At 43.2% G+C, this 22,683-nt stretch overlaps 1 protein-coding gene across 1 annotated transcript in view; it reads right to left on the reverse strand.

The window, feature by feature from the left end:
• Positions 1–22,455, reverse strand: part of ADGRG4 (adhesion G protein-coupled receptor G4) — a 33,083-nt gene extending 10,628 nt beyond the window's left edge. The window contains exons 1-16 of the mRNA XM_042029364.1: positions 22,107–22,455; positions 20,627–20,731; positions 18,856–19,473; positions 11,135–11,212; positions 10,592–10,686; positions 10,143–10,195; positions 9,406–9,445; positions 9,059–9,084; positions 7,785–7,933; positions 6,730–6,862; positions 6,109–6,227; positions 4,864–5,074; positions 3,583–3,748; positions 3,312–3,461; positions 2,389–2,511; positions 613–658 (exon numbers count right to left, since the gene is read on the reverse strand). Coding sequence (XP_041885298.1) covers positions 613–658; positions 2,389–2,511; positions 3,312–3,461; positions 3,583–3,748; positions 4,864–5,074; positions 6,109–6,227; positions 6,730–6,862; positions 7,785–7,933; positions 9,059–9,084; positions 9,406–9,445; positions 10,143–10,195; positions 10,592–10,686; positions 11,135–11,212; positions 18,856–19,473; positions 20,627–20,717 — 2,098 coding nt within the window. The 5' untranslated portion in view covers positions 20,718–20,731; positions 22,107–22,455. The remainder of the gene's footprint in view (positions 1–612; positions 659–2,388; positions 2,512–3,311; positions 3,462–3,582; positions 3,749–4,863; positions 5,075–6,108; positions 6,228–6,729; positions 6,863–7,784; positions 7,934–9,058; positions 9,085–9,405; positions 9,446–10,142; positions 10,196–10,591; positions 10,687–11,134; positions 11,213–18,855; positions 19,474–20,626; positions 20,732–22,106) is intronic.
• Between the last annotated feature and the right edge of the window lie 228 nt (positions 22,456–22,683).

The following is a 22,683-nucleotide window of genomic DNA, read 5'->3' on the forward strand; positions in this document are numbered from 1 at the left end:
GAAAAGAAAAGAAAAGAAAAGAAAAGAAAAGAAAAGAAAAGAAAAGAGAAAAGAGAAAAGAGAAAAGAAAAGAAAAAAGAAGACATGTCCAGGGCAGAGGATTTGTTTAGGCAGAGTGCAGCACTGAAGTAGCCAGATCTTCCCTGGTAAGACTGAAGTTATGACCCTATTTATGTATTGTGCATCACATACCCAGAAGCTAAGATTCTGATTAAAAAAAAAAAAATTTCTAATCCTAGTAATTGCAGAGGAAACCTCTCTCACATGCTCTGAGTTAACCCAATTCACAGTCATCCCTCTCTGTCTGGTGACTGTCTGAGCCACTTTAAAGACCTGACCCCAGCAAAGCCCCTACTGTATTCCCTGAAGTCATTGTAAGAATTCATCTGACATTTCATTGCATTTCTGCCTTTTTCTTAGGCGAAGTCTTCTTATTCGTGTAGATGCAGCACTGCACAATGCCATATCCGTATCCCTGGGGATAACACTGAGTACTGAGGTATCGACATCAACACAAAGCAGCAACACATACTCTAGTTTCAAGGTACATTGTCAAGAAGCCAAAGCCTCTGTGATGCTGGGGACAGAGCCAGCTCAGCAAGTAACACTTACTGTTCTTCCCAAAGTCCCAAAAGACGCAGTGCACTGCTGCATTGCCCTGGAAGCAGAGGAAAGGAGGCTGTGACATTTATTCAGGACATCTGCACTCCGTCTGCACTTGCAGACAGTGCATCTCGCCTCTAACTGGGGTGTATAACCAAGGCACTTGGATTTGATTTCCCCTGCACCACTTGGCAGCAAAGCCCACTCGCATCTGTGATTGTTTGTGTGGTGGTGCTGCAGGGGGTCTGTGGGTGAGTGGAGATGCCACGAGGTCAGAGGCTGGACACTTGGCTTGGGGACACAGCCAGGATATTGGCCATCTCACCCATGGCACTAAACCAGCAGAGTCCCAAGTTTTGCCTTCCCCTTCACCAAGGGAAATCCTGAGTCAGTGATTTTCCCAGTTTTACCTGTATCTTTCAATACCTTGTAGTCTTTTAAGGACAGCAGCAAGTCTGACAAATGGTTCACCTTAGGGAAATTCCTGTGTCTAATCTCATTCGGTTCATGTGGTACCTGAGATGTCACACCAAATTACTGGTGAAATACAAAAGTTATGACTAAGACCTGGAATAACAACCTGAGATTTTATGGAAAAAAAAAAACCAAAAGAAACCCAAACCAACAAAAAACCAAAACAAAAGAACCCCTACAAGAAACCTTTATTTTAGAATTTCAGCAATTGCCCTCTCTGAAATCAGGCAGGGAAGACAAGCAAGAGCTGAACAGAGGTAAATGGATATTCAATGCAATGTTTTCTCATGGGGACATTCTAGTTAATTACTCATAATGCTGCAGCAAAATTTTCCAAGGCACAGAATAATTTTCTTTTATTATCATTATATCATTAATAAAGTTTAATAATGCACAGAGCTTACAGGAAGCCAGCCTAACAGATAAGCTGTTAAGATGTGTCATTTGTAGACTGTCAAATATAATTAGGCAGAGAGCCAAAGATGTAGGTTTGGATGATAACTCATTAAATATTTAATTAAGATAATTTTAAAAGGTCAAGGAAAATATCTGAAAGGTGCCAGATGGCCTGGTGGAGTAAAAATGACAGAAGAGAGGGGATATCTAGGTGAAATTTCTGGGTATATATTTGCTAGAACCAAATGGAAAGAGCATTTTGCCATAAAAGCAGCAATTACAAGTCCTCATTAACTTGAACTTTAATCAAGTTCATCTCATTGAATAATTTTCTTCTGCCCTGGGTTTGTAATATATTCATGTGGAGGCTGGACCATAAACACTGGCAGCACAAAAATGCTAAGGAGGAATTCAGTCAACAAATTTGACCCATGCCCATTTAAAAATAAAACAGACTTTTTGAAACACCATTTTGAAACAAAATAAAGCAATTTGATTTTGAAAACATCTTTGCAAGGTTTTGGGTTTTTTAAAGTTTCTCTCTTTTGGTGACTTAACCTATTTTCCAAATTCAGATCAAGGATAAATCATTTCAGTCCAATCCAAAACCCACTGGTTTCTAGCAAATAAAACTATTCCTTGAAAAAAAATTGTCTAGATCAGAACAAGGAAACAATAAGAATGTCCCTTGTTACTAAGCATGGATTTAGAGTGGAGACACAAGCTTTAGTGACCAGCTAAAGGAATTATTAAACACTGAGATCTGTGTGGTCAGTCAATGTTTGGGTCCATGTATCATGGGGAGGTCAGGCAGCAAAGTGTTTTAAGCTTATTTGTCCTGTTCCCAGTTTATTGAAAGGGTAAGTGAAGTCAGCTCTGCCTCACCCCGTTCCTCATGAAATGAACACATCCTACCCTGTTCTGGTCTATGTGGTGGAGAGTGACAGTCACGGGCTCATTAAGATTCTGAATTGATGCATTTTCAATGCTGGCACTCACAACGTAAGTGTTCAACCTCTCCATCGTTAAACTGTCATCCTGCAGGGGAAAAACACACACATGCAAAAAGAATCCAAGCTCTTCCCTGCTCTCATTTTTTTTAAACTGTATTCCTTGGAAATAGTGATCAGCTAAACTCCATGGGATGCCTGATGTAATTTAGCTACTTGCTACGTCATTAAAAACATAGTTAGCTGCAGCTCAGGGACAGTCTCCACATCAGCTGAAGCAGAACTGAGTTTCAGATGCACCAGCTGGATTGAGAAAGCTGTGTAATTTTTTCAGTACATTTAAACATTTGGTTGTACATCATTAAGGTCATTAGACAGTGGACACAACTGTAAATGCTCCCTCATTGTGAAAAGCATTGTTTAGCACACTGTATGAGCCATCATTTCAAAGAAATGTCTCCCTTTTTAAATTATACCCACCCCCCCTTAAGGAAATAGAATAAGTATTAGAATAGTCATAAATCCTGCATATGATGCTGCTATATTATTTCAATGGAGACATCAATCTTGAAATTATTTTTGTGATGTTTGGCGTGTGCTATGCACCATCCTTACTATCAGAGGAAGGTTAGGGTATGGTTTTTTTCTGCAGAACAGAAGGACTAGAATAACATCAGCTACAGAAAATGAAAAAAAAGTCTAAGGTCTACAGACACCTTGCTACAGAGAAGGTTTTGCTGCCTGAGTACATTTTGCCTGCACATCCCTCCATCAGTCTGATGCTAAATGTGCCCAGAACAGATGATCCTGTTGGGATTTCTTTTGTAGGCACTGAGAACAGCTGAGCCCATTCCTGCTGTGTTAGGGTTTGCTGGGAGTCGTAGTTACCACAAAAAGTGAAGTAGTGCCAAAAAACTTGAACTGGATCTTTGAATGCTTGTCTGGGTCAGAGTACTCGATCCCCAGGAAGTTCTTCAGGGATTTTGGCAAAAACACCGAGGCCAAAGCCTTTTTTAAAGGGTTTTCTTGCACACTGATCTGCAGGAGAGAGATGACATGCTCAGGGGTGCCATCCTCCGGTCAAATTCAAAATGAGACAAAAGAGCAGGAGGATAGTCCGGTTTAGTCAGTGGTCCCTGAGGTGATACTTTGCTCTCACCTTGAGATCCACACTTCTGTTGTAGGAGGTAATGCCAAAGGCCAGTCCTCCAAACAGTCCGGGATCTGGACGCAGCACCAACAGGGCCAAGGACGTGGTTATGACTGACATATTTCTGTCTGTGTAGGTAACCTTATAGCCCATCTCCTCAGCCATCTTCAGGATACTTCAACAAGAGCAACAGAAAGAAAAAAAAAATACAACTCTTGAAATATTCTGCTGGTTTCATAACACACACCCAAGTGACTAAAATCCTTTGCTCTGATTTATGATCACAAAGAGCAAGCACTTGAGCAGAATGGGTCCATTTGGGGGTAGATGGCACTTTGTCTGCACAGGCTCAGGTGATGGCGAACAGCTGAGTTGGCATGATTCAGTGGACTCTGGCAGGTGGAAGATACTCTCCTGCAGGGACCACAGAAGGAGGTTCTGAGAAGAACTGAACCAAAATCCACACCCAGTCAAAAACTGCACTTCATCTGGAAGGCAGTAACTTGTAAAATCTGCTAATCTGATTATTTTCAGTCATCTAATTGTACCAGGAGACGAAATATTGGAGCCAGAACAATTTAGTCTGGTAGGAACCTCTGGAAGTCCATCCTCCATCTCCTCACCACCTCAGGCAGGATAGGCTCTAAAGGCAGAGCTGCTGCTCAGGGGCTTGTCCAGCAAAGCTCTGAATGGGTAAACTCTGTGTCCTTTCATTTGCCCTTGTCAAGGCTGGCTGCACTGCTCTGGACAGTGCTCTGCTAAGACATTCAAAACCAGGTAGCTGAGTTCCCTTCAAGACCTCAAAGAAGAGAGGTGTTCTTAAAGCTAAGAACCTCTATTTTAGCATGTGTGAGAATCACATCATGGATGCATGATCCTAAATATAGATTTTGAAGACTAACATTGAATAGCTGTTTTTAAAAAGTCCTTATCAGCACAGGTAGAGAGTGGAAGAGAGTTGTTTCTCCAGGCTGACCTGCCCACAGCCCTCACTGCTGAGCCACAAAGATCCTTGTGATCCTTGTGAGAGGAGATAGCAGCTGGGCTGCCTCCAGGCTGGGATGCCCACAGGGAACAACATTGGAATGGGGACTTCTGCAGAACTGGTTCTGCTAAAAGCACCTTTGACAACACAATAATCAATTTCTGCTGTTAAGAACCTCAAATATGTTTAAGATCAAAGTTCAGAAATTGGTAGCTCCAGTGACGATATTTTAATAGACTGAATAAATTACACCATGGTGCCATTTCAGCTTAGGAAGCCTCTTCTGGGCAAGTTATCTTACTTACCTATTGGTTATTTTTCTAAAGTTCTCATCTTCTATTTCTTGCAGCACAATATAGTCTAGTATAGTCAATACAGTCTCTGCAAGTGTCACACTCACATCTGCAAGCTCTACAATATCAGAAATTTTACTTGCAATGATTTCCAGTTCTTCCACATGCAGTGTTGCATCAGGCAAGAGGTATAAAATATGCTGTACAACATCTTGTGCATTCTCTGAAAAAAAAGGAAGTACAGATGATTTATGTGACATAGCTATCTGTCTGGCCATACAGCTACATGTCTCTGTTAAATCCAGGAGTTAATCTGCTTCTCAGTTCTTTCCAGATGGTCTTAATGCTCCTGATCTCTTACAAAATTATGTCCTAAGAATAAGTCAATAAGCCCTCAACATGTCAATGAAACCAGCAAAAACTTCCAAGTAAAATCTGCATATCTCAGATTGTATTTTAAAGGAAAAAAATAATGTACTTTTCATAAGAATACTGTCACCTGCTTTTGGATTTATAAATACTATCTGCAAATAATATTTAGTTTTAACTTTGGTTGTGTTTACAAGAATTTGTGAGTCCCAAATTACACAAGATCTGCCCCTGTCCCTAATGCTGCTTACCTGGTACAGCAGCAAAAGCAAATTCTGAATGGTATTTTGTATCTGCCATTCATCATCTCATCATCCTTCTATAATTTTCTTATAGAAGCAGATTCTACAACCTGGGAGTCAGATGGACTGTGTGCAACTGCAGATATCTTTCCATTATCTATTTTTTGATACACTCCTGAGGATGAGGATAAGCCCTCTGGTATTTGGTTTGTTCACCATTCAAACTACTTACACTGTTTGGCATAGCTTAAAAAAGTATAAACAGGTGGTAGAGGTCATCTCATAACTTACATGAATTACAGCACAAATTTTCTACTCCAGACACTGATTTGTGCTTCTTTCTATGAGATACTGTGAATTGCTTTGATGTGGTAACAGAGTGTATAGACAGGCAAAACCTGCCACATTATTCACATATACTTACTTAATTATAAATCTAAGTGTAGGTTTTGAGAATAGATGATTTGATAGAGAACTTGGAAGCACCTTCAAAATTCATCAGCAATAAAAAACCTTCAAGATGACCAGATGCACAGGATGCACAAAAACAACCTTAACGCTTCTTCAGATGTCCAACGTGAGCATTATCTAACTGCAACTATTTTTACTGTGATTCACTGTGTCACTGAAGTATCTGGTGCCTTACCTTCTGTTATCTTGATATTTTGGAGGCCTAGAATATTATTTGGAAGTTTTTCCAGTAATTTGCATTTAGTCATGTTTGGTTTTTTCCAAAAAGCTTGCTCAAGTTCAATACTAATTTCACTGAAAAATGAAAACAATATACATTGTTACAAGAAAAAATATATAATAATGATGTTCCTCATATTTCCCACTCAGGTAGCTAAGAAGGTAATTTATTAACCCAACTTTAAATGGATTTTCAAGTCAGATCTGACTTACCACTCACCCAGCAGAGTGGGTGCAGAACCCAGATGCCAGAGCCATGTGAAATGCACCTTGAGGTATTCGAGGGCAGGAGCAATTGAGAGAAGGCACAAAATGCAACAGGGCAAGGTTTTCCCTTCCTGCCCAAGCAGAAAGTCAGGTCCCTGCAGTGCCAGCAGGTTCTCCCTGCAGGTGATGGGAATGATGCCACACCCTTTTCCTGCAGCCCATGAAGGATTAGCCCTAAATTTCTTTGCATCTTCCTTGGCATGGCACTGCTGTGTGCCGTGGCAGACTGCCATCTGATTTGCCATCACAAAACCTGTTGCTCCCTCCTGTTTTCCATGGAAGAACCAGAACAAGATGTCTTGTCACTCACCAGCTCCTCTGAGCAGACTGCAGAGGGTTTTTCCTGCAGCTGACCTCTGTCTTGGAGGCTGGACTTGTTAGAGGCCAGGAATAATTTCCCTTGTACCTCGTGTGGGAAAAGCTTTCTGGACAACCCATTAGTGCTGAGGAGGAAATAAATAAAAGTTCTTTAAAAAGACTCAATAGTCAAAAAGAAGACCCCCCCGCCCACTCCCCCAACACCCAAGCACCCATCTGTTCTGTGGACCTGGTTTCCTGATGGGAATGAGTTCTAATTTGCAGACTGGACAGGAGCATTTTACAGGTTTACTGTCTGTAAGGAAACATTTTGTTTAAATATTTCATCTCTTCTTCTACATTTTTTTCTCTTTTGTTTGATAAGGCCAGTTCTCAGGTAGAGGGTTTCCAGCATCACAAACCAGATTCAATGACAGCACACCCTCCAGGCTTCTCTAATCTATCAGAAAGTGCTTCACATTGCCCCTCATTAACCCATCAATGTCTTTCCTCCAGGCTTGTTGTTTTATCATCTGCAACTGATATTTTGTAAGTTATTGCTGTAAAATGTGGTTTTGAATCCCAGGGATGATCTATTAGCTCTTATCTCTGGCTTACTCCTGTATTTTAGGGAAGAACAGAGACAGTAACCAAACTAACAAAATACTTATTTGCCATCTGAGGATCGGTCCAATATGCACAGGCATTAGGAAAATGTTGGCAGGGGATTTGGTTTGGTTGTTTTGTTTCAGTTCCCCCGGGGTACTGGCTACCAGCAGGAGCTCCTGGATTTGTAGCTGCATCAGCTTTACTTTGCCTTCGTTGCAAAGGTGCTCAGACCAGCGTGGGCACCAGGATTCATGTCTCCATTTGCCTGGAACCCAAATTTTTGATATCGCTGTCATTGCATGATGCTCTACAGATTGTACATCACGTGAAGTCAGTCTGGTCACTTGTAAGGATGTTTTCTAGCCTAACCTCTCCACAGAATATAAATTTGATAAAAAGCACTTAGAGACAGAATTGCAAAGCATGTTGATTTGCAGTGAGGTTTCAGTAAATTTTTACCTATAGACTTCACAGCCACATCTTCAGGTTTCACATACAGGGAAAATGGTCCCTCTTTGTAAGAGTCATTCAACAACTCTTTGATCTTGAGACTCAAGACTTCTTGTGTTTCCAGGAATGTGGTCTTTACAATGGCCTTACAGACATAGCTACAAATAGAATACACAAACAAGACTGCCATATTAGTAGCATTTCACAAATATAAATGGCTACAAAATTAAGGAGTAGCCCAGATAATTACACTGAATTGGATAATGTATGCATTTTGCTCACCATAAGTGCAGTCCTATGGTGAACATCACCGGATGCCACTTCTAATGTACACTAGCACCTTATCTCTGGAAATGCTTTCTAAAGTAGAAAATATTGGGAATACAGGTACAAGAATATCTCTATAGTTTCATGGTAAATGACTCTAAAGGTTTCTTAATGACATTATCTTGGCAAAGGAACATCCCTGTCACAAGTAAGGGTTTTTCAACATTTAAAGTTTGGAGAGAGCCAGTCATAAAATAGCGATGTGCTTGAGCACCCTGTGACTCCACGGCTCCCTGGAAAACTGGGATTTAACTAACCACTTTCAGTATCTCTGGTGGATTCCACTTCTTCTCCTCAGAACAGCTATTGCTCTAAGTAATTACCCTTGCTGACTCTGGAAGGTTTGGAAAGAGTCTATGTCTCTTTGAGTGGCTTCAGACATGGCAGAAAAATGCAAGAAGCCTTGGGCAGATGCCTCATGGGCCTCTAAATTAACTGAGGGTTAATGAGTGAGAGCTCCTTAGGGCTGGGATATTTCAAGCTTTTTCAATTCACACAGTTGTCCACCACTCATCATGGTCTTTCTAAACCATTCACGGCCCTTTGGAGGTGATGGGAATTCAGCTCCTCTTCCTCCTGGCCTGGGGTCAGAAGGCGATTAGGATTTCAGAATTAGATTTACAGAAGAGGCACAGGATTCATCCTGGTATCCTTCTTGGGCACTGTCCACTCACGGTTCTGGCCCCAGTGAAGGACCCTGCTCAGGGCCAGCTCTTACAGGGCAGCGCAAACCTCACAACCTGCCATGGAAGCACCAAGATCTGAGGTATGAGAGGGGAACCTTGGATGCCAAAACATGTTTCCCCAGGTCAAGTATTCCTGTGGTTCTGACCTCCATGTGCACTTTTCCGGTCACTCTGAAACTCAAAGAGCCATGGAGGGATACAATTCCTCCTCCCTCTAAAAATGAAATCAGTACAAAGCATGGAAACCCAGTTCATAACCCTGGGTCTTACCTTTGTGACATCTGCTTTACCTTCCCCTTCAGTTCGCATGGAAGGACACAGAAAGTTAGAAACTGGTTAGAATCAACAGGCACAATTTGGTTTTTAAGGAAAGCAATCAGCAGAAACTCAGTGTGCTCATTAAAACAGAGCCTGTTGCTTTAAGTGTTACTGGGACCTGACACCTGGGAGGAGCCCTTGTTTCACAGTACTGCCAGAGGTTCATCAGGATAATTAAGTAATTTCAACAAAACACAATAGCATCAACATTTAGACCCTTCAACTACTATATCCTCTTTATAAGAGGTAAGAAAATATACCTGTCTGTAAGAGGTATCAGAAAATAACAAATTACATACGTGAGTCCTCTTATAGGCACTGTGATGTGGATAATTATCCCTGAAAACAAAAGAGAACAGAACAATTATTTCACAGTAGCATATAACTGTAACATGCCCCATTCTGCTATCACCTAAAAAAAAAATCTCGTGACCACAGATGTTACAACTTAGAAGTCATCTTGAATTCAGCATAGATATATCTACAGAAGTTACCAGGACCAAGTGCTATAATTCATATGCATTCTCACAAAAAATGTTTCTTCCAAAATGGGAAGAACCTTCCCTTAATGTTTTATGAATTGGATTCATCCCATGTGAACAGTGCAACATGTTACTCTGTCGTCATCTATGAAACAAGAAGTACCCGTGGAAGTCAGAGAAGAAATTAGGAAGTCGAAATAGATGTAAAATGACAAAACTGTCTGTGTTAGTGACATGTTTACAAATTGCTAAAATATCCCTCTCTGCTGCTCACAGTTTGAATATGAATACAGGTGGAGTGGGCTAAAAGGAATGAAATAGGGGAATCTGGTTCAAGAAACCATTGTTCCTAGCAGCGTTTTCAAACTATTACATTCTTTCATTAGACAATACCACATAAGAGCCAGTGTGATCCTAGCCAGCCTCCAGGGGTCTGTAAGCCTCGTTCTCCTCTGTGACCCCCCAGACTGGTCAGTTGTGAAATGGGTATCTGGAACCTGACTGTGCAAAGGACAGAGGGCCAAGGTGACACCACCACACAGCCAGAACCTTACCTCACTTTAAAGTTTGTCACAACAAATCCTTCTCCAGTAAACATGATATTAAACTGGAAAAAAACAGTAACATTTTTTTTAAGACTATTTATCAATACTTTTTCTAGACCTGCTTGTAAATTTAGAATTGTCATCAGAATTCTAAATGCCAATGAAAGTGGCTAAGAATTTTTGCAAAATTTTAACACTTTTCCCTTCCTTCAGAATTTCATTTTGTCCTGTTATATATTGGATAACATGACTCTGAAACACCACAATTGTTACATGGATGCTCATTTCTGTGTTGTCCCAGCAGTTTGCATTCTGTACATTGGGCGTGGGACTAGATGACCTATAGAGGTCCCTTCCAACCCATTCTATTCCAATCCAAACTATTCTGTGATCCTACCAGCTGTCTTCATGTGATACTTGCTAGAAACACATGAGAATGAGAAAAGCAAGCTACTCACCCAGTGTTCAAGAAGCCTCCTTGCATCATAGCAATCAGGAGCTCTCTCCATTTTGTAGAGAAGAGAAAAGTTCATGTGAACATTAAAGAATCTGACTGTAAGGAGAGGATAGAGGTGAGATATATCCTGCAGCTTGCACAGAAGGTGCCTGCTCCCCATCTGCTCACTCCCCTGTAGAACCATAGTTGTGTTCCCATTCCCATGGCACTGAGGCTCTTTGGGAAACCCCAGACTGCAGTGTCCAAGTCTATGTTACTGCTGCATTGATAGGAATTTTATTAAAGACCTCAAGAGCCCAAACACGTGGTCACATTATCACACCTTAACAACCAAGTTGTGGTTCATAGCTGGGGTGCACTGTCTTGGCCTTTACTGCCTGCTGAGAATGCACAGGCAGAGACAGGAGGATCTGCTGACACAGGTCACCTTGCTAAGCAGCAAAGGTTTAAACATGTGACTAAGTCTTAAATTGTCACATCTACAGTGTCAGTCAGTGTCATTGACGATCATGACAACATTTAAAATGGCCCCCTGAGCACTTACGTGGAACGGTACCATTGGTACTGGCTGGAGGTACCGGGGGCAGCGTGGAGGCCCTTGTTGAGGATGCTTCACTGAAATCTGCTGGAAAGAACCATAAAAGGCCTGAGAATCCACACTGGCAAAAGTGCGAGGAAGAGCACAGTTCAGGTGAGAGAAAGGTTTGAGTCCTTCTGCAAAGGTCATCATTACAAGGAGCTGCCGTGGTTCCACAGACCTCAGCAGGGTGAAGGCAAAGGGGAAAATACAACCACACAGGGTTTTCTTCTTTATAGAGAGGTAAACACAACATAACAAGAGAGAAAATGGAATTTAGATCACAGGGAAAATCAGAGCTTATGCACCTTTATCCTTTTTCATTTCTTGTGTTGGAGGACAGTTATCCATGTTCCCTTCTTGCCTGTGTAAGTTGGGCCAGCCTTCAGGAAAAGGCATTTGTAATGCCTGTGAGAGGAACATTGATATTCATGGTCTCTGGCATAAAGATTCCCATTTTAAATGTTGACCATCCTGCCTGTTGTTTTCAAAGTAAAGAATTCCAGGCATTCATTCATAGCTAATTTTCCTCAAAGTGAATCACCTTGTCAAAGCAGATATGACTTTTGCATTTCACATGCAATCTGCCACATCACCAGGCAGACAGGGAGAAAATGGATGATGTTTGTCATGTGTGAAAGGAATGAGTGTGTCTTTACAAATAGACTGTGTGATCCTGCTTGTAGATAAAACCGGAGGTTGAAAAATAAGACAGTAACAGAGAGGAACCATAAAATTCAGAGGAATGGTACTAATTGACAAGGAGTGTTGCGTAATCAAAGCCATGTAAAATTCCTGAATTTAAAGAAGAACAGAGATACAAAAGCAGGGAGTGGGTGTGTCGCATATTAGGGGGGTCATGTAGTAGGTGATTCGGGAAGTCTGTACCTCTCAAGTACCTCAGCCAGTGGGGAAAGGGAGAGGATGATGTGGCCAGGAAAACAGTATTAAAAGGAGGTTGCATCCTCCAACAATTTGAGAGGCCCCAGAGGAAATGCCCCGTGGCCTCTCCCTCTATTTGAATAAAGTTACAGGACTCCTCTGTCTCCTTTTTGGACATAAACCTCTGGTGGTGTGAATTTTTCCGCACACATGTACAACAGAAAATTGCAGTGAACTGAATCACCCTGTAACATTACAGGTCTGGGTGCTCAAAGAAAAGCAGGATCACAACACTTTGCCCCTGAAGCACCATTTCCTTTCGAGGCTGGTAATTGGCGTTTTTTACTTCACACTCTGACACGACTGTCAGAGACTTGACATTCCAGCTCTGACTAAGAGAAATAAATTCAACATATGAATACAAAGCCAAATGTCTATGAATAAGGAGTGTGGCCAGAAAGAAGCAGGATAAGACCATGCTTCATACATAAAACATTGTTTTCTCTACTGTAGTTCAAGGTAAGGAGACTCACCCATGCTTACAGCACAACAGTCCATCTCTGACTCACTCAAATCCATGGCAATAACAGAAACAGGGGCTGTTAACAACTTGAAGTCTCCTATTTCTATCCTAAATTACTTCAAATTGTCTTGTGAAGTTCAAAGGACAGCTGAAGTCAAAAGCCCCTTCTGAGCAGGCATGCTACAGTACCTAAGCTCCTACTTCCTATACACAGAACTGATTTTCCCTTTTGCACTAAGCCACAGGCTGTGAACTCAGCACAGAGTCAGACTGGAGCAAGTGGACAACAAAGCGACCGAAATCCAGCTCTGAGCTGTTGTAGTGGTTTGGTCCAAAATACTCATTACTGTTTATCTGCTGTGAGATAAGAATTAGGAGAAATGCAAAACAGGCACCAAACTTGAAAGAATATAAAGAAGTTTATTAACAGACCTAAAAGAAGAAAAAAAAAAAATACCACCTTCAGAACTCTCCTCCTCCCCCCACCTTCCTCCCTTCTCCCACTGACGATGTGAAAAGACAACCCTTAAGATGTTCAGTCTGTTTACCACTTCCATAATAACCTTGTTCAGTCCATTTAGAAAGAGAAGTCTCTTCTTGCTCATGCTATGAAAACATTATCACAACGAGACAGCCGCCCACTTCCAAATATCGTTCAGTCCATTTAGGAAGAGGAGTCTCTGCCTGCGTGTGAGTCCTTTCCCCCGACTTGCAGCTTTTCCCGCAACTGCCTTCGAGGGTCCACTCTTGAAGTTTTTTGGGGTACAATTTTTAAGGTTGAGCCGTTCAGAAACAAAAACAGAGGCCCTTCTCCTTCCCTGGGAGCAAAGGGTCTTCATCATCTTCATCTTTAGGACTATCTCTGGGAGCATCTCTACGGACTGAGGTTTTCTCCTTTCCCGTTCGGAGCAAAAGTCCTCATCTGGTTCATCTCTCCCTGTCCAAACTTCTCATGAAATTACAGCTGCGTCAGCATCTGCCTATCTCAGCGCAGGTGCTTTTGCTCACGAATTGAACACTCCACCCCCCATATCTTCATGAAATTACAACAGGATACTCTGATATATCATAGCTTCACAACAGAATTTCAGCTTTAAGCATCTCCTCTCTCTCTTCCCTCAGGTTTTCAGCTCTTCACAGCAATAAAAGGGTTACTCTCACCTCGGCCTTGCAGCTTTACAGCTGGAATGTTGAATTTTTTCTTATCGCAGTGGAGAGGGGGGAGAGCCGAGCTGCTCCGGCTGCCCATGGCAAGGCAGTGGGGGGGGTTCCATGGCTGGAACAGGTCCATGGCTTCAGGATGGCCGTGGCCCGGCCCGGCCTGGCCCAAGCAGGGCCTGGCCGGGCCCACTGGGCCCTGCTCGGGCCCTGCAGCCACCTGTGCCAGCGCCGGAAACGAGAGAGAGCTTGGAGGGGGAGTTTGCCTATTCTTAAATGTGGATCACAGAGGTGATCACAACTTTAAGTGGCTTAGAGAATTGTCCATATTCAAACTGGCCAGCTGATAGGTTCTATCAGTTCCCAGAGGAAACTGTAAGCACCCCTTAGCAAGGACGTCCCTTCCGGGACTATGCTTGCTAACCTATGACAGCTGTCTCTCCAGGTTTGGCTCTTGCAGACTAAGCTCAGAACCTCCAGTCTTCAGCTCAGACCTCCAGCCTCTGAATATTCCTCGGAGTTGTTTTGGTGTTACCTCATGATCTAGGAAATGGTTGTGACTCCTCAGCAGAGGCAGAGTGCTCAGGGCTGATGGAGAGCTGAGCCAGGAGGCTCCCACACACCTGGCGGGAGTAGGATGGGGAGCAAGGAAGATGGACCAGCTGTTCCAAAGATCAAACTGTCCAGAACCTGCTTTGATAGAGTACAGTCCCTGTTGTTCCTGGGATGCACGGAAAGCTGTAAAAACAGCAAGCCTGCTTTTCCCATGCTTAATGAATCTTAGATTTCCATTTGGATATCTCTCCTCTTTACTCAGGCCTTTTGTGTCTGAGATAGCAGTACACTTTGGGAATCAGAGAACTAATCCAGTCTGCTTTACTCTTCCACCAAAACACTGGCAAGTCCAGGAGCAAGCTGCCACATCGCCATTTCAAACCCATTGCCTGCAGTAGGTCAGAAACATGACCTGGCATGACGGGTGTTTGCTGACTCTTTATTTGGAAAAAGATCCGCAGGCCTTAGCTCATTGAGCTGCACGACAGACCTGGATGTTCCATCCACAGAGCTCCTACCAACACTAATGCTGTTTGACAGACTCAGGAATACACAGAAAACAAGAAGCCAGAAGTATATGATAAATTAAAGAGACAAAGGAAACTGACTCCTCAAAAGAAAACAGAAGGATCCGGAACTAAGGGGTTGCGGTTTTTCCTCCAGCACCTGTGCACACCAAGCCCCCCCCATCCTCACAATATACTGCAATGAGGATACAAAGGGCCTGGGCCCTGGCAGTGCAGAAATTCTAGCATCTCCATGGACTTCCATTCCACAGCTTAAACTTGTAGTGAAAACCTGTATGCCTTCCTGTGGTGCGAAGCTGCAGAGATGGTTCTGTGAGCCCCAGTGGGATGCTGCAGATAATGAGTCCCTGGTTTCAAACTGACAGAAAATTAGTGTCTCTTTATGAGCCTTTTTAAGAACCGCTGCCATAGAGGGAGTGAGACGAGAATGCAGAAGGGCCAGGTATGTCCTATCACCGGAATAAATATTTTTTTCTTTCCTACAGAAATATAGACACAAGATTAGGATATGATCCATCAAGCCACATTCCAGACTATTAGAACACCTGGGGTTTAACTTGTCTCCCTGCATGTTCCAGTGCTGCAGATCCTCTCCAGGTAGGATTGAATCTATCAATCACTGCACAGGACAATTACAGGCTCCACTCTGTTCCTGTTGTTATCAGTGTAATTTTTTGAAAAGAATTTCCTCGGGGGTGATGTATGATATTACCCTGCGTCAGGCAGGATGGATCAGAAAAATCTGCTAGGGAAAAAAAACAACAGAGAAATTGCCAAACAAAGCCCAAATCCATTCTGATCAGGGATGTCACTTGGAATTCTATTTCCATCTCCTGACAAATTAAAGCATGGTTACAACTTCACAGATATTAATTTATTTCCTTCTCTCTCGTTATCACCAGAAGAAAAAAAAAATCTGTTTATTCTCACATGTCAAGGAACATTACCAGCAGGCAGGTGTGGGACTGGCGATCTTCATCCTGTAACCTCATTTGCTTTAATTAACATGTATGTAATCCTGCTCGCAAAAAGAGGACTGAGCCGTGATGACAGATGAGGTCTGAAGCTACGAGAGTACTGTACCACTGACTTTTTAAAGTCCTACTCGAGGATTTCAATTTAATAATTTAATAAATGGTTTATTTGGCATCCTGTAAATATGTACAGTTTCCAACAGATGAGCATAAAAAATGAGACTAGCCAATAAGAGAACTGCAATAAATACATTTCTATATTATCAGCAGTCGTGTTCAGATATTGAATATTCATCCCTCTCCCAGAGTATTTAAAATTAAGAAAAAAACCAGAAAGCAGTGTGTGGGTGTGGTAGGGGGAGGAAGACATGAAGACTGAGTCAGTGAAAGGATGAGAACACACACTTTTACTTCCACACTTTCAGTAAAGGCCCAGCTGAGCTGCAAAAGCAAAGGATCATCTTCAAGATCTCTGGGAAAAAAGTGAAGGCAGAACAATAATTTTACTCCTGCTACATCAAGCAAAACCAATGCAATGACTACAATAATTACAGCACTTCTAAAATGCCAACACACCTTTTTGAGGCTGCTTCTGGCTACATTCGTATGAGAAGTTTCCCTCACTTTGCCTAAATGAGCCCTGGCTTTCCAAAAGCGACGTAAGATTTCCAAAACAAAGCAGGCTGCCTAACTTCCCAGCACAATTGCATAACCTGTCTACTGTCAAAGAGAACCAAGCAACATTAACTTAAAACATCTACAAACAACACCTACAAACGCAAGAGGCAAGCCTTGCAGCTAGAAATTGTTACAGGGCATAAGCAACAATTTGAGATGGGACATTTGCATTGACATGGCACTTCCCCACGGCATTTCATTCCACAGCAATGCTTTGGCACAACTTCTTACATGCCTGCTTCAGATTTTCTCACACAGATGGAACATGCATGATCTCATATGGACAATCCACATGAACCACAGCCAGGTGCAGCTTCCCCTGCCTGACAGATGGGACACAAATGTCAATACGTGTTTACACTGCTCACTGTTATCCCCACCTCATGTACCATCAGTCTGCCTCTGTGCTACTGCTGGCTCATGAAAGCCAGTTAATTAAAGAGTAGATTTAAAGCGGTACTTGCTAAGGTCTTGCTAAGATCTGACACATGACAGATCCTCAAACATGATTAAATTCTAAGAACATCTCTGTAATTTCACAACAGTCATCTTAGTTATTGCTCTTGGGAAGATGTCAGACTCCAGTAACCCTCCTCCCAGTGTGGATCATAAAGTCGATCCAGTGGTTCCGTAGGCAAGAGTAGCCTTGGTGCCTGTCAGTGTAGTTCCTCGCTTGTGAGACGTGCTGCTGTCTCTCCTTGCTGATATCTTTTGAATATTTGGGCCAACGTTTTACTGACTGAATGTCCAATTCAGGCTGCTCTGGAGAATCCTAACTAGAAGAAATCACCTGGTTTGTGGGGACTGCTTTAGAAGGAAAGAATGCTTTGACCACTGAGAGCCTCTCTCTAACATGCTTTGCCTCACTAAAAATATGCTCCAATTCATCCAGGTTATTTCTGTTTGAAAAATTAAAGTCCAGGAACACTGAGTGAAGGCTTTGATCAGAGGTGCTAAGATTTTCATCCTCAAACATGACTAAGCTTCTTTCGACTTCTTGCCAAGCCAAGCACACACTTTTCTCACAGATCAAATGGGCCCAAGGGCAAAGGTTAATTGGAAAAGGGAAACCGAGCCTCCTCCCTCCTCATCAGATCATGTCCTCCCAGCCAGGGACACAAGTGGGGAAATACCTCTGGCAGCAGGTAGTGCAGGAGGAGGGGTGCTTGGATAGAGGCGGTGCAGCAGGCAGCCAGGAGACAGATGGGAAGGTTGTAATTTACAGCAATTGTTATTAGTGCCTGTGTCCTTTGGTGCAGAGCAAGGGAGGGTGCCACTGGGGAGGGGGAATCCCTCTGAGCACAGGTTTCATTGGCAGTCAGAAATTTTGTGATGATCTCATTGCCTTGGGCCCAGATTTGATAAAACCTGGAGCAGGAGATGGGGAAGTGTAGTGGGAACTGAGGTGAAGTCAGTGGGTGCTGCACGTGATGGAGATATGCCATCTCTTGGCATGCTCTTTGGATTCTCAAAGGGGACACCAGAAATGACCAATTACTTCATGCTGTGACTCTGCTTTCCCTGTGAAGCCATCAGCTTACAGACAACTAGCAGAGAAACATTCACTGTTATTGTGGAGCACCTAAATGTGTCATTAGTTTTACACAAATCAGTCAGTCAATCAGTCAATTAGTCAATCTTGGTTCTCTGCGTAATTTAAATACCATGTAGTACATAGAGATATCAGGGCTGAATGATAAGATAACCCAAAACACTGATAAGACTGCTTGTCAAGGAAGTAACATCCATCTGAGGCACACAACAGACAGAAGCCTTGCAGAAAAGTGATTACTATCATTCCAGGTTGCCCAGAGAACTTGTGGATGCCCCATCCCCAGAAGTGATCAAGGCCAGCTTGGACACAGCTTGGAGCAAGCTGGTCTAGTGGAAGGTGTCCCTGCCCATGGCAGGAGCGGGTAGAACTGGATGATCTTTAAGGTCCCTTGCAACCCAAATCATTCCGTGATTCTATGAGTCTATCATCTAAGTAATGGCCTTAAATATTTTTAAACATTTTAGAAGAAAACATCTGAGTCCAGTCTACCTCACTCAATGCCAGGCCAGCTCAGCAGTGGGTTGGTGCCCCAGCAGAAGGATAAGCCACTAGAAGGTTCACCCAAAAGATGCCACCTCCAGAGGATTTCAGTGGTGGAGCCTGCCCCTGTCAGCTTTCCCTCATCCACAACCTCTGTATCCCTGTAAAGAGGAGCCTGTGTGGGGAGAACAGGCAATGTAACAAGCATGGCCACAGCTCTGCCCACCCCTAGTATCAATCATAGCAGCAGTGACCCGGGGGCCATGAGACAATCCCAAGCAGTGGAGGATTCCCATCTCTGTGTGTGATCCCCAGGAACTTGCAAGCGTCGGGAAGATGAAGCAACTCAGACTCACCGCAGCGCAGGTGATGGTCCCCTACGGGGTGGATGGTGCTGAAGTTCCAGAATGCCTCCTTCCAGCTGACAGCATTGCCCATGGCGCAGTCCAGCAGCTCCTGCTGGCCCAGCACACGGTCCCACAGCTGGAAGTAGTACAAGCTGCCAATGAAGCTGTTGCTGACCCTTCCAATAAAGCCACCCCTCCTCTTGTGCAGATGGCCCAGCACAAGGCTGCCGTTGGGCTTCAGGCACTCCGTGCTGCCAACGGCCTCGCTGTGCACGAGGTCACCGCTGCAGTAGACCTGCAGCAGCTGCCTCCTGCTGTCCCACAAGCAGCACACAGTGTACCACCCAAAAAGGGCCAGGTCAATCTCAATATCTCGTCTGGTGCCAAAAAGGTAAAGTCTCAAGTGCTTGTTTTCTCCAGAGAGCCCAAGTTCTAGGTCATTTACATCTGTGGAGGTGGTGTCAATGTCATAGGAAAACACTGCCCACGAGCTGATGTTGGCACTCCGTTTGAGGTCAATGCACACCGTGAACTGACAGAGCTGAGGGATACTGAAGTTGACCAGGGACACATATTTGTCATTCCTTCCCAGTAAATCCAGGCGTTCTCCATGCAGATAGCGCGTTTCTGTAAGCAAACAGCATTGGGACAGATCGTAAAGAAGGGAGATAAAGTGTTGTTGCCAAAGAAGAAGCTGCCCTATGTCCTCACTTGAGTACCTCCCTGCATTATGATTTAAAAAATTTAAAGTTTATTCTATTTCTCATTTCTTCTGCCTTTGAAATTTGAGACCACCCGCACTACCAGTAAAAAGACAAGTTTAACTCTGCCAAAGAAAAGAAAGTCCTTAAGACATGTTAAATAGGAGTCAACACATAGTTCAGCTCTAGGGTCCACATGGTCCAGTATCAGTTTGGGGGTGTCCAATTTTCTCATCCAAAGCTGAGAGAAAGCTGATAGATTTGGCAGGAGCTAGACGTTAATTCAGTCTTTTTATTATGAAGGCTTTCTTTGGAAAGAGCTTGAATTTTCCTCAACAGCCCTGTGTGCTGGAAGTGACCCCAGTCCTACAGGGTGCATTTTAGAAGCATGAATTATCTCTGTGTCCTGCATTGTTCTTGAGGAGAAGTCAAAGAAAGAAATACAAAACCCGGCATAGAACAAGTTATTGTTTTGCTGGGATTTATGGTGGAGTGAAAGGATGCTGAGTGCATTCATGATGCACAGCTTACTGTGCTTGACTCGGGGCCTGAATTATTACTGCAGAACTTGGTCAGTAGCTTGGTGCTTGTCCCAGGACACCATGGAGCAATTGCACAGCTCTTGTTTTACAGTGACCAAAGTTAAACTAAAAAAAACCCATACAGAAATGCAGGAAGACACCCAGGAGGGAAAGAAGTGAATAATGACAAAACCATGACCCTTTTCACCTCCAAACGTGGACAAAACCAAAACCTGACATTTCACTCCTTGATGTATTTTCTCATTTGTACTGGCTCATCTGCAACCCAGACTGAATCGGCATCCCACAAGAGGGTAAGCATCACGTCCAGACTTGTAGGTCTCTGGCCAGCATGCTTCAGGGACGCCAGTACCGGCTGAAGGGAATGGTCCAGAACAAGAACAACTGCTGCTCTGAGGCATAACATGAGGAAAGTGGGCTCCTGTAGGGATAAACTATGTGTGCACACAGCAGGACACCATCAGACACTCTCTGGGCTGGGGAATGCCCAGAGCCTGCTGGCATCCATGTGATTAATCCTGAGTGGGATTACTGTACCTGTCAGGAGAAAAAGATGAGCAACAGCCATCAAGATGCAAAGAACCTTGTCAGCAGAGTGCTGTTCAGGGCCACAGAAGAACCTCTTCATTTTCTAGGCATGTTCTGAAAAAGAGATTTTGGTGAGCACCCCCTTCCCACTCACTTGGCTGAGAAATTCAAACTGCTCCTGTAATCTGCTGGAATGGCATTGACAGCACAGGAGCCCAGAAGTCCTTGCTCTCTGTGACTGGTCTGAGTCACTAGATCAGTCATCTCTGTAAAGGTCACAGCTACACAAACCCTCTGGATTCTGCTGGCTTCTAAAAGAGATGAAGTTTATACAATGACACTGTACGTGTTTTGTTCATCTGTCACAACTCTGCAAACCTGTTAACAACTTCCAATCTGCTTTGACAAAGTGGTGAAGTTCCTAAAAACATAGGGAAAAGGAGACGAGAAAGCCCTGCCAAGTGCCTCTGAGCTGGGTGTGCTGACCCACTGTTATATACTACAGACACTGGTGAGCTGGTAAACCACACAGCAGCAGACAGGGCAAAGGGCATAGGGAGACACGGGACACAAAGCTGCTCATGGACAGCATGGCCAATAAAAGTATTTGTTCTCACCCCTGGGCTCTGTCTACGAGCAAATTTTCATGAGTGTAATTGAGCCCTGGGAACATGCTTGTAATTGAGAAAGGGCTAATTCCAGGGTATAAGCATACACTGAACACTTACAATCCGAATACTCTGGTCTAAACTGGAAGGATTTTATTGTTTTGTGCTTCAGTTTGACTAAAGTTGCTTCCAAAATGACTACAGTTGAACCAGAGCAATGAAGTGGACAGGCAGCCTCGATGTCCAAGAGCCCCAGACTCGCTCCCTGCGCCCTGCAGCTCCCCTGTGCTGCTCTGCTTCCTCTACTCACTTCACCAGGCACCAAAGGAAGGACTTAATCTTGGTTTAGGACCACACTGGGCTAAATCTTCACCTATTAGTGAGCTACATAAAATGACTGTGGGGGATGAACTAGATCCCCAGTTGGTCTAAGACGGTCAAACTCCATTCAGTGGAGTCGCCTGTCTTCACATCAGACACAGCCCTTGCCTGGGGCTCCCCACAAAGGGTTACAGCACCCTGCCCACTGGCAAAATGGAATTTGTCCCTTTGTGTTCAGACATGTAAAATGAACATTAGAAAATTATAAAAATCTCTGAGCTAGTAACAACTATCTCCATTTCCTTTAAAAATTGCACTTTACAAAACTTACAATGTTAGGAAATACCATCCAGTTTTCCATTTACTGCTGTGACAACAAATCTCTTTTCCCAGCTTTTTCTGTTATTACTCCAGCAATTTTTTGTTGACTTTTGCAGTAACATTTAAGGAATAAAACATTATGCTCCCAGTCTGTGGTACCTAAATAGGATTTCCTATATATTTACATACTTTCTTCTAAAAACACCATCGTTATTTAAAGGCTCTGCTCAAAAACTCACCTCCCTGTGTAGCACAGAAATTCAGGCAGATTTTTGCTCCACACTGCTTCTTCTGTCAGATGCCAAAAGACCGGTGAAGGAGATACGAAGAGAAAATCAGATGGGACGTTGTGATGTTTTCAGTCGGTCAGGAAATGAAGAGCAAGTTATTTCTGTTCTGAAACCACATTTCTTAGGTCCTGGAAAATCTGCTGTGATAACAAATCTCTGCTCCCAACCTTCCCTTTTATTACTCCAGAAATGATTTGTTGACTTTTGCAATAATATTTAAGAAACAAATCATTACACTCTCAGCCTATGGTACGTCACAGGGTCACGCAGGTTTTGTCCAGAGCAAAGTCCAGAATATGGAGCACTGTAAAACACAAATTAGAAAGAAACAACTGAAGAGTTCCTCTCATTTCTGTTTCAAAAGTGACCGCGCTAAAGAACACTAGTTGTAAACTCCCCACAATAGCTGTCTAGCCTCTGTTTATAGTATGTAACACTATAGTGTAAAGACCAACACCGGTATCTTTCTTCCCTCCCGCAAGATATTAATTAGTCATTGCCAAGTTCAAAAAACACTAACTATTGC

Source organism: Corvus kubaryi, unplaced genomic scaffold (genome assembly GCF_017639235.1).
Source record: "Corvus kubaryi isolate FWS band 111438036 unplaced genomic scaffold, C.kubaryi_AGA036_p1.0 37322, whole genome shotgun sequence".
Taxonomy (NCBI): Eukaryota; Metazoa; Chordata; class Aves; order Passeriformes; family Corvidae; genus Corvus; species Corvus kubaryi.